The sequence below is a fragment of the Nicotiana attenuata genome, unplaced genomic scaffold (assembly GCF_001879085.1).
Source record: "Nicotiana attenuata strain UT unplaced genomic scaffold, NIATTr2, whole genome shotgun sequence".
NCBI classification, from domain to species: Eukaryota; Viridiplantae; Streptophyta; class Magnoliopsida; order Solanales; family Solanaceae; genus Nicotiana; species Nicotiana attenuata.
In genome coordinates this window covers 100269-111716 of record NW_017670421.1, presented here as the reverse complement: position 1 = coordinate 111716, position 11448 = coordinate 100269, and the positions used below count along the sequence as shown (strand labels likewise).

The 11448-nt window shown below is 38.8% G+C and overlaps 1 protein-coding gene across 1 annotated transcript; it reads left to right on the top strand.

Annotated features, from left to right (window-relative positions):
• The first annotated feature begins 1230 nt into the window (after positions 1 to 1230).
• Positions 1231 to 6558, top strand: LOC109239192 (3-methyl-2-oxobutanoate hydroxymethyltransferase 1, mitochondrial-like). Its single transcript, XM_019405714.1, has 5 exons — positions 1231 to 1972; positions 4194 to 4400; positions 4482 to 4628; positions 5708 to 5761; positions 5874 to 6558. The coding sequence occupies exons 1-5, from the start codon at positions 1493 to 1495 to the stop codon at positions 6114 to 6116; spliced, it is 1131 nt and encodes a 376-aa protein (XP_019261259.1). The 5' UTR covers positions 1231 to 1492; the 3' UTR covers positions 6117 to 6558.
• Positions 6559 to 11448: the final 4890 nt, after the last annotated feature.

Here is an 11448-nt window from a genome sequence, read left to right as displayed (position 1 = left end):
CTGAAATGAACACATCTGGCCTGATATAGAGCCCATATTCATATTTAAATCCACCCATCGACCTCGAGCCGATTCTAACCGCACCGTACTAGGCTAATAACCTTTCAAGGATCCATAATAACCCTTTTTCCCATGGCTCATAAGAACAACCCTTATTCCGGAGCAAACCTCCACAGTCCACATCCCAATAAACCGAGTGCCCTCCAGGCATAAATTCTCAAATTAGTGATACTACCACAATCTTCACACTTGGTTTAAATCTTCAATCAATCAAGTGACTACATGCCACACTTATACAATCTTCCCATGAGGTACGCTCCCACGACCTTCCGCACTCGATAACATCCTTATATTGCCAACTTTTGGAAATAGCAGGAAAGTTTTTCTTAAAGAGAAAATACCAGATTTGTCCATTTATAAGTAGCTTATTACAAAAGTTGATCAATTTATAAAATATTACTAATATTAGCTATTTAGCTATTTGTAGCCAAAAAAGGTTAATTTTTTGCTTTCTTTTGAGTGGGTGTTATTAGAATAGATTGGGTACATCGTAAGGTGCTTGAATCTCAATTTGGGATGATTTGGTGGAGTTTTGCGGTGGTTTGAATTGAAAATTCGAAATAGAAGATGAACATGGAAAAAAATGATAGGTGTATCACACTGTGTATCATATATGTATCAAATGTGGATCACATATATATCCATGTATACCTGCGTGATACATATGTCGCAGAAGAATTTTTTGAACTCGATTTCAACTACGAATTTTGATACCAAATCAGTCCAAATAACCTCAAATCTTCCTCAAATTTTGTATATTGACTTATCTATATGTTTTCAATGAATCTCAACCATACCTATTGAAAAAAGTCTTTTTTACATAGATATTTGGAATCTTTTGTGTGTGTGTGTGTATATATATATATATATATATTTTGTATTTTATCACTTTATTTGCTACCTCATCCATGAAATTACCTTTTCGTCTTGTATCTAATGTTGCTAATCACGCTTGAAAATATGGAAGGAGATCTTTGTCATTCTTGGAGAGAAAGAATCTTATTTCTTTAGATTTTTAATTTTTATATATGCTTGGCTAGCTTTGGTACGTCTGATTAATGACAAGAAAGTGGTAAGTTGGGATTTTTTTTGGAACATTGTAAGATTCCCTTTCTTAAACGACTCATAAATTAATTAATTAGTATAATCCCTTTATTCTCTCGAAATAATCTCGAAAATAATATATCCTCTAAATTCCAATATTAAACTCACATCGATATGCTCAATCGCCACACCGTGGATTGATACTCCATAAACAACTTCACCGGCAGTGTACAGCAGTTTAAACAGAACGTATCTCGGAAATTTCAAATTCCTACTAAACTGTTTGATAATTTTCACTTTTCAGGTCCTTTTGATAGTCCAGGTTCAGCCCGCCACAGCTAAGTCCTTTTTGGTTGGCGCAAATAGGGGCTGCTCTCTCCATTCTTGCATGCTTATATATCTACAATCCAATCATTCACATCTTACACCCTTTTTATTCAAAATGGTATTTTTTCCTTCAATTTCAAAAACTATTTCTTCTTCAGTGAGAAAAAATGTGCAAACCCATTACAGAAAATTGAGGTACATGAGTAATGTTCCAGAGAACAGTGTATATGGTGGGCCAAAACCCCAAAACCCAAATCAAAGAGTGACTTTAACGAGTCTAAGGCAAAAGCATAAAAAGGGGGAGCCTATAACAATGGTGACGGGTTATGATTACCCATCAGGTGTTCATATAGATATGGCTGGAATTGATATATGTCTTGTGGGTGACTCAGCATCTATGGTAGTTCATGGGCATGACACCACTTTGCCTATTACACTTGATGAGATGCTTGTTCATTGTAGAGCTGTTGCTAGAGGTGCTAAAAGGCCTCTTCTTGTTGGTGATTTACCTTTTGGTACATATGAGTCTAGTACTAAACAGGTAAATTTTTTAACTTTTGTGCAATCCTTTTTACACCAGCAGGTTAAATTGACCTGTAATTATAGATGATTGTGTAATTATTCTTAGCAAGTCTGATTTGGTACAGTATAGAAATTTGCACTGACAGGTTTATTAGTTAAATCCGACAGGTAATCATTTGTTGCTCAATTTTGTGTGAGAATTGTCACTGTGACTGAGTTTTATGCATTCGGGGTGTTAAGTTATGGTTATTTGTTAGGAATGGTGACATATTTGATAAAGAATAAGAAAATGAGGAGAAACGAGAGTTCCTTTTTATTACTCAATTTTGTCGAAGAATCGAAGTTCTATTTTTTGGGATTGATAAAGAGTTGAAGTTTTGATTGAGGTTTATCATGCCTTTGTCATTTGCGTTATAGCATAATGCTTTTTCTTGTGTCGTATGATGTATCATGGGCGGCTTTCCAGCCATGCCCCATGACCCCTTGGGCGCGCCCCGTGGCGTCCTAGCGAACCTCCCAATGCCTAGCGCCACGGACGGCCCCGTGGTCTTGGCCGCGCCAAGTGACAAGCGCGCAGGTGCCTCTGTCGCCCCACCGATATCCCTCGCGAGCGCCAAGCCGCAGGCAGAAGCCAACAGCGCCGCGCGCGCAGACAACGCCGCGCGCGCAGACCGTGATGCCAAAGACACTGCTGCTGACAACGGACCTGCTGCTGCCTTATAGAAAACTAAGTCGTTTTTATTGTAAATATAGAGTAGTTTTATTTCATGTACTTCCATTATGTTTCTGTAGCTTAGTCAAGTCTAGTCTTGTAACTTTGGATTATTTTTTTTAAGTACTATTAGGGGGGATCAAGCAATCAAAACTTTCTAGCAAGCAAGCAATTCTCTGTACTGGTGTCTCTCCCCCTCGACACCGCGTTGCTTTTCTGTAATAGCTTTCATTAATGCAATCAAGCTTTCTTTCATTCTGAATTCTCACTTCGGTTCTCTCAATTGCTCTTGACATTGGTTTTCCCGTACGGCACTGACAATCTCGTCTAGCGTACGGAGGGGACCTCAGTTGGCGGACAGCAACTGCACTGACATCAGTTGCCTAGCCTTACGTCGCCCTTCCAAGGAATCTCAGGAAGGCGCCGCGTAACAGATGTTACGTTGTTACTTATTTGGGGTGGTGAGATATTGGATAAAAAATAGAGAAAATGAGGAGAGAAGAGAGTTCCGTTGGTCCTTGGGAGTCTGGTTCTGATCACTTGATCATTTGTTGCTCAATTTTGTCCAAGAATTGAAAGTTTGGTTGGACTTTTATCATGCCTTTGTTATTCGTGTTATAATATAATGCTTTTTCTCGAGTCATGTGATGTTATGTTGTTACTTATGGGGAGTGGTAAGAAATTGGATAAAGAATAAAGACAGTGTAGAATGAATGCGGTTCTTTTGGTGCTCATGAGTGATCTTTCTAGCTCAAAATTGTTCCAGAATTGATGTTTCTATTGATTTTTATGCCTTTTAGATTTGCGATATAGTTCCGTTTGTTCAATTGCTTTCTTATGTCTGTGATGATCTAGTTGCTATTTGTTTGAGGGACTTTCAATGGATGAACGGGAAGCCAGAAGCAGTTCTTTTGGCACTTCTGATTCTAATGTTTGTCAAGTGCTTTACATTTCTCTTTTGCGTTGTGGTTCATTCATTTTTCTTATGTCACGACATGTTATGCTAATTTCTTTTAGTGTAATTTAGTTATTGTTGTACAGAGATTCAATTGCTTCTTAAGGAAGTGAAATTGCTAACCTTTGAATCTGTAATTTTCCTGGTTTGATTATTCACTATTTCTAATTGAATTGAAGTAATGTTGATATTTCGTGAAAGATTGATTCTTCGTTACAATTGTTATTATCAATTTTTTGTTGCTTTGTTGAATATAGCGCTAAAAACTAAAGCAGATTGTATGCATAAATATGAAATTGTAAGTTGTTCCTATTTAGTAAGTGAATGATTTGTCTAAGTCGAGAAACTACACATCAACAACATTTGAAAATAAACTTTTGAAGCTATTGCTAATCTGCAATTTCAAACCTTTGGGGATGCTGCTAGTAGAACCAGCATTTGCATTCTGATGATTGTTACTTGCACATACAACAATCAATTAAATGTTGCCTCTCCATATTGGGGTGAGGGTGGTCTTTTGTTATTAAGTTTCAATGGAATGTGAATGGGTTGGTAATGTTGTATTATGAGCAGGCAGTAGATACAGCTGTAAGAGTTCTAAAGGAAGGAGGGATGGACGCAATTAAGTTGGAAGGTGGGGCGCCATCAAGAATTACAGCAGCTAAAGCTATTGTTGAAGCCGGGATTGCTGTAATGGGGCATGTGGGATTAACACCACAGGCAATCAGTGTACTTGGAGGATTTAGGCCTCAAGGCAGAAATGTTGATAGCGCAGTCAAGGTATACCTATTAAAAGCTGATTGGGTACACCACTTGTATGTTTAAGGCGTGCATTTATACTTGTTTTTATGTATTTCGCAGGTTGTGGAAACTGCCATGGCATTGCAGGAAGTAGGTTGTTTTTCTGTTGTTTTAGAATGTGTGCCTGCACCTGTGGCTGCAGCGGCAACATCTGCTCTTCAGATCCCCACTATTGGAATTGGTGCTGGGCCTTTCTGCAGTGGTCAGGTTGGTTGGAATTCCTACATTTTTTCACTTCTTATATTTTAATAAAATGTTTTAATCCAATTCTTTTACACTTTCTACTTTTTTTCCTCTTATGTTGTGGTAAGAAATTTATTCTAAATTTTTTTTGAGTGAATATTTTATCACTTTTTACATACGCACACCAATTAAAAGGGAAATGGTGTACCAACGCATAGTCCAAAAGTGTATGCTAGTCGGACCGTTTGCCCGTAGATATTAAGTGTTTGTTTTACCATCTGGTCCATTGCTTCAATGTCAAACTTGAAATAGAGAATTTGAAGTTTGGAAAACAGGCTTGAGTAATAGTTATTGTATATAAAACCAAAGAGAGAAATGGAGTTCAAACAGTACTATATAGTTCTTAGAAAACATGAATGCTTGAAACTAATACTTCTAATGAACTCGCTGAGCGTTGGAAGTCCAAACATTTAACTCTTGGGTTTGAGTTTCCCATTATTTAGATACGATTACTAACGTGAAAGTTGAAAGTTTTAATATATTTATATGAAAATGAGTCCAAGAGTAGATAAATTTACTTCTTTGAAGAATTTGAACATCTTTTAAGTATAAAAAGTAAGTTCGAAACCGCTCTTTTAAACGATTAAATATTGAAGAACTTCTGAAACTTACTTTTTAGGAAAGTATGGACAACTTGGGACAATCAAAGTACAAAAGTTTGGACAGTGGGAACATCTTTGCAAAACTTTTTTATTTTTTGGAGTGCGGGGATTTATACCACATAATAAGTTGCTGCTGTTGGATAAAATGTTTGGTGGATATTTGGAAGTGCGCTGCACTATCTGTATTTATCTGACTTGCTGTGATGAATGACTTACCTAGAATGACATTGATACTTCATTTCATCTCTTCTCATTACAATAGCATGATTTTACATGCGGTGAAATTTAGAAGCCACTCATGGAGGATGACATACCTACACTTCCTCTGTCATGATATTATCATGCTTTGTCAACGTCTTCACTCTCCCGTGGTAGAACAATCATTTCGACCAATTTAGGTTGACAGTTAAGGTTATCTAATCGTATGTTCTAAAAACGCAGGTGCTAGTTTATCACGATCTACTCGGGATGCTGCAACACCCACACCATGCCAAGGTTAGTACAATTAAGTTTACTCCGCCGTCAGTTTTCTTTTTCTTACTCGTAGTGCTTTTTGCCTGAACTATATTCCATGAACTAATGAAGAACTGTTCGAAACCTTTTACAGGTTACTCCTAAGTTTTGTAAGCAGTTCGGGCAAGTTGGAGATGTTATCAACAATGCTCTTCTGCAGTACAAGGAAGAAGTAACTAATGGTTCCTTTCCTAGTTCTGCTCACAGCCCATATAAGATAGGTGCAGCCGATATGGATGGTTTCTTCTCCGAGTTACAGAATTTGGGTTTCAGTGATGCAGCTTCAGCAGCAGCTGCTGCCGCTGAAAAGATTCAGACAGCTAATTCGCCTGCCTAATTGAGAGGACCAGCATATTTTGAGTATGGTTGGAGCCAAGAAGTTCTATTAAATATACCTTCTGAACTAGAGTGAGCTATTACTCATTTTCTCGCCTAGGTGGATTGGGAAAGAAGGGGGGGGGGGGGGGGTTAAGGTGTTTTTGTGCTAGAAGAGGCATTCATTTTGTCGATTAAAATTATAAGACCAATTTGTAATTCCAGATTGCAGAGTTCCTTTTAGAGTAGGCAAAAGAGATGGTGATGGTAGCAACATCATTTATATATTATTATAGAAAAACCAAAAAATTAAAAGAAAAGGATGCCTTTATATACTACCATTTTGCAAGAGAGAGCAGAGCAATCTGCAGTGTACATGAGGTGAAATGTCTAGTCCAATTGATGTCTTAGTTGTAATACTCTTAACAGATGATTGCATTAAAGCTTGGGTTGTCAATGGTTCAGTTTGGCTGGTTATTTTAGAAAATTTATATCATATCATTTTTTTTGGTTAATTTGTTTTGAATGACCAAATTAGATTTTTTTTAGAAATTGTCCCAGTTGTTTTGGTTTTCCTTTAGTATCGGTATGTTTTGGTTAATTATTATTTTAAATATCATATAAGAGTTGCTAGTAGAAGTTAGAACGCGATAATATGCGGACTTGCATACGACTTAGATAAATTATGTTTTAAACGGTGATGAAATATAGATCCATCCCACTATTCGACAACAATGTAAAATAAATTAAGCAAAGATAAGGCACACGAGAAACAATCAAGTTTGGACTCAAGAATAAAGTCTATTACAAGATTTAAAAGAGAAATCTAAATCATACAAGAGGAAAAATATCTAATATGTTGTTAGTTGCCACTCAAGATTGTTGGAATACCTTGACTATTTAAGACGTTGAAACTAATTTAATTTTAATATTTACAAAAAGAATAACTTATCCTAATTATTTGGTATTCTATTAGAACCTACATTTCTATTAAAAGAAACCGCATAATCAGTTCGATACGATTTAGTCCGTTTTTAAAGATCCATTGACACCCCTAATTAAAGCAATGGAATTCCTAGAATTTTTTATCGTAGATCCTGGATATTTTACCTGAGATGCTGCAGTTATTATTATTATACTATTTATTGCTTTAGATGCTCATACGATGAGTTTTTAGTGAGGAAACAAGGAAAGAATATCCCCTTCCTCCATCCCACACCGTATACAGAATACCCAAAGGATCAATATATAAAGAACTCAACAAGATGGGAAGAACGCCGAGCTTGGTAGCGCAAGCTTGTGACCCAAGTGGGGGCATTAAGGTGATGGGGACACTATAGATAAAGCCCTCCACAGAAGTGGATTTGGTTGGGCCCCCAATGATAACTGGGTGACCATGCAAACAGTATTTGTGTAATACTGGCACGGCACGTCCTCCTGTGGAGAACTTTGCAGAGGTTGAGTTTGGTTTCGGTGCTTTAGTAGCACACCTTATTGCTGTCTTCTCAGAGCAGCGCTTCTTCCTCTCGTTGGCAACGTCAGTTTGTCAAAGACCAGTTTGCGCCACCACCATAATGTCTCAACGGTTTGCCATAGTTTGGACCATCACCTTTTAAGAAATTTTTCCAATGCTCTCTTTTGGAAAAAGGTATATAACCAAAAGGGGGAATTACGCTTCTTGTCACTTGGCCCAACAGTCCATCAAAAAATGGTCCACGTTTGAAGTCCTTACCTGATATGGCCCAGGTTGTACATAATCTAAAAATTATTTTTCACCAGTTAGCCCACCCTATTTTTTCTTTTCTTCGTTCTTCTTCTTCCTCTTTCACGACTTTGCACCCCAAAGTTTCTCTATCATTATTGTTTGACTCAAAAGTTGTTTAACACTTTTTAAGCAAATCAATCAAATAGATGAAGGGGTAAATCCTAGTTAAAGATAATTAATTCTAGATCCGAGACGAATAATATGAGTAGAAAAACATAGCCGAGTATAAATATTGGGCGTGATTATAGCCAGATTTAATAACATAAAGAAAGATGCATTGAATAATATTAAATGGCAATAAAATGTAGATAAAGGAAAAGATTCACCCGATCTTGAATTAGTCGGATCTTCTTTCATTTGATAAAGATGAATGATAGACAAAATACAAGAACCATTAGACCCTTTTTGGATTTGATGAAGGTTTTGGACCACAGATCCTCTTCTCTCTTTTGAGAGATGTGTTTACATATTTTCTAGAAAGAGGGAGAGGGAGACCGAGAGAGAGCCCCCCCCCCCCCTTTTGGGAAGTCCTCCCTTCCTATTTATAAGGGGTATTCCTAGAAAAATATTAAAAGAAAAGGTACAATTAGAGGGAATATTCGGTAGAATATTCCTTTTGAGGATTCCAAAGCAGACTAGTTGTTTCATCACTGTCCGACCTCGGCTTGTTCGACCTTGGCTTTACTGATGACGGTCCGACCTTGGCTTTATTGGTGACGGTCCAACCTTGGCCTTATGTCTTCGCGTGCCGAATTTCTCTGGTCTAATTTTGACTCATATAGTTAGTCCCTCCGCTTAGCGAGGTCGTCTCTTGGTCGAGCTCGGTGAGCGGACCATTAATTGTAGTTCGAGACATTCGGATGGGGAGGTCGACTAGTATGGGTTGCAGCTGAGGATGCCGATGCCGAGGGAGAATATCTTGGAGATGGTGGTGAAGAGAGTGGCGATGGTGCCGTCGAGTGAAAAGATAGCTGTCTTTTTTGACCATTGATCAGGGTCGTATGTAATCTGCGACTATTTGCGTAGTGACTTCGTATAAAGAAGAATTTTTCATTGTTATTCGCCGTGTACTTTTCTATGTTTTTGCTTTTCGCGACTTTGGTGCGAGGTAGACTCCCGCATGGCGAGTCCTGATCTTTCTTTCCCTTTGTATTTTCTGACGACACTTGGCCTTAGTGACATTTCGAATTCTCTTTGGCGAAGGCCCATGGCCTTAGAGGGTATTATTTCGATTTTATCGAAATACTGGCCCGTCATCGTTCGATCGAGGTCGAACTCTTCTTTTTAGTAAAGGCCCTTGGCCTTAACGGGTGTTATTTCGAACTTGTCGAAATGTTATCACGTCGTGGTTCGAACGAGGTCGAACTCTTCTTTTTTGGCGATGGTCCTTGGCCGTAGGGGTGTTATTTCGAGCTGGTCGAAATGTTAACCCGTCGTGGTTCGAACGAGGTCGAACTCTTCTTTTTTAGCGAAGGCACTTAACCTGAGTCCCAGTTCGAACGAGGTCGGACTGTTAAACTTTGATGGCGAAGGCACTTAGGCTGAGTCCTAGTTCGAACGAGGTCGAACTGTCAAACTTTGATGGCGAAGGCACTTAGCCTGAGTCCCAGTTCGAGCGAGGTCGAACTGTCAAACTTTGATGGCGAAGGCACTTATCCTGAGTCCCAGTTCGAGCGAGGTCGAGGCACTTAGCCTGAGTCCCAGTTCGAGCGAGGTCGAACTGTCAAAATTTGATGGCGAAGGCACTTAGCCTGAGTCCCAGTTCGAGCGAGGTCAAACTGTCAAACTTTGATGGCGAAGGCACTTAGCTTGAGTCCCAGTTCGTGCGAGGTCGAACTGTCAAAATTTGATGGCGAAGGCACTTATCCTGAGTCCCAGTTCGAGCAAGGTCGAATTGTCAAAATTTGATGGCGAAGGAACTTAGCCTGAGTCCCAGTTCGAGCGAGGTCGAACTGTCAAAATTTGATGGCGAAGGCACTTAGCCTAAGTCCCAGTTCGAGCGAGGTCGATATGTCAAACTTTGATGGCGAAGCACTTAACCTGAGTCTTGGTTCAACCGTAGTTGAACTTCTTGTCGAAGGCGCATAGCCTTGATTTAATGGCGAAGGCGCATAGCCTGAGTCTTGGTTCAACCGTAGTTGAACTTTGTTAATTTTGATGGCGAAAGCGCATAGACTGAGTCCCATGTTGTGGGTATCGAGTGCTGAAGCTCGGTTTTGATTCGAGACCTCGAGCAGCTTATACATTGCCTTCCCAATCGGGGTATGTAGGATGTTTTGAGGCGACTCTCGGCTCGAGATATCTCCGTGCCGGTTTTCGGCCGGAGCCCGTATCAGGGATGCGGGAGATGCCTTACAGAGATCCTCCCTTAGGGGGGGCTTCTTCTTCTTGTTTGCACTATCTGAGATCAGAGAGAGAGAGGATTTGGATCTTGATTTGAGATCTTAGAGTTTCCCTTGTCCGATATGCCGCTTTGGCTTGTTCGAGCTGGGTTGTCTTTTTATTTCTTCTTCTCCGGCGTTTCTTTCCTTTTGGTCCAGGGAAGAACTACGCGATTTTGCTAGGAAATCCCCACAGACGGCGCCAAATTGTTTGCTCAAAAGTTATCATATACCTTATGAGTATAAAACAATATAAATAAATCACGGAAAAATCATAGCAAAACGTAATAATCCATTGGACCAAATGAAGGTAACGAAAATAAGTACTCAGAGTTAGGAGGAGAAACATTAGAAGCCTTTATTGATAATATTGGTTTGGTCTGCCTCTCCATGAAGAGGTTCAGAGCCTTACAATGGTGTTCCTCTTGCCCATAATATGGGTATCGTTGTCTCTTTTTTCTCTCGTCAATAGTGGCGAAGAAGAAGCCCCCTTTGTAGGGTTTCCTCTCTTGGTATTTATAGCTGTGAGCTTCGTGAGCTGGCAATAAGTGGCCGTGACCACGTTGGGATTTCGCCTTCATGTTGGCGGATGGGCCGTGGCCTTGTTGATCGAATCAGACGAGGGTTGAATATCGTTAATTCTGAGTGGTCGTGCCACTAATTAATCATGAATTAGCTTAAGACGGGATTAACTTCGTTAATTATCGTGGGGTCGGATTCTGACCCATACAGTTAGATTTTCAAATATAGTGTTAAAATAGGATGGGGAAAAATCTCTACTCCATTTACCGTATAATATTCTCATCATTTTATATTTTGATGGTAAATCTGACTGTTCCTTAACATAAACTAATTTACCTTTCAATAAAACGTGCGTACGTAAATTACATCAAAAGTCTGATAACTTATAATTTTCCTCATGTCACAATCGTACAATAAATTTTTGGTCAAATGTTACCTTTTCTTTTAACTTTCGGAAAGAGAAAAGGACAACAATTTTAGAATTGAAAGAGCATAATTTAAACAAGGGAACTATTTTAAATAAAGGTAAACTAATCACTACAACCACTAATGTCATTAAGCTAAAAACCACGTTCGTGCAATGATAGATTAAGTGAATTTTATCTTTAAAATGTGTTTTGTTAGTTTGGTAATCAATAATTGTTATAATTCACATCCTTTTCATACCCTTACAAAATTCACTGTAT

Excerpts from the sequence above, each read along its gene's own strand:
- LOC109239192 (XM_019405714.1), top strand. The coding sequence starts at position 1,493 with ATGCTTATATATCTACAATCCAATCATTCACATCTTACACCCTTTTTA. Across the intron at positions 4,629-5,707 it reads GGCCTTTCTGCAGTGGTCAG|GTGCTAGTTTATCACGATCT; the intron begins GTTGGTTGGAAT and ends CTAAAAACGCAG. Across the intron at positions 5,762-5,873 it reads AACACCCACACCATGCCAAG|GTTACTCCTAAGTTTTGTAA; the intron begins GTTAGTACAATT and ends AACCTTTTACAG.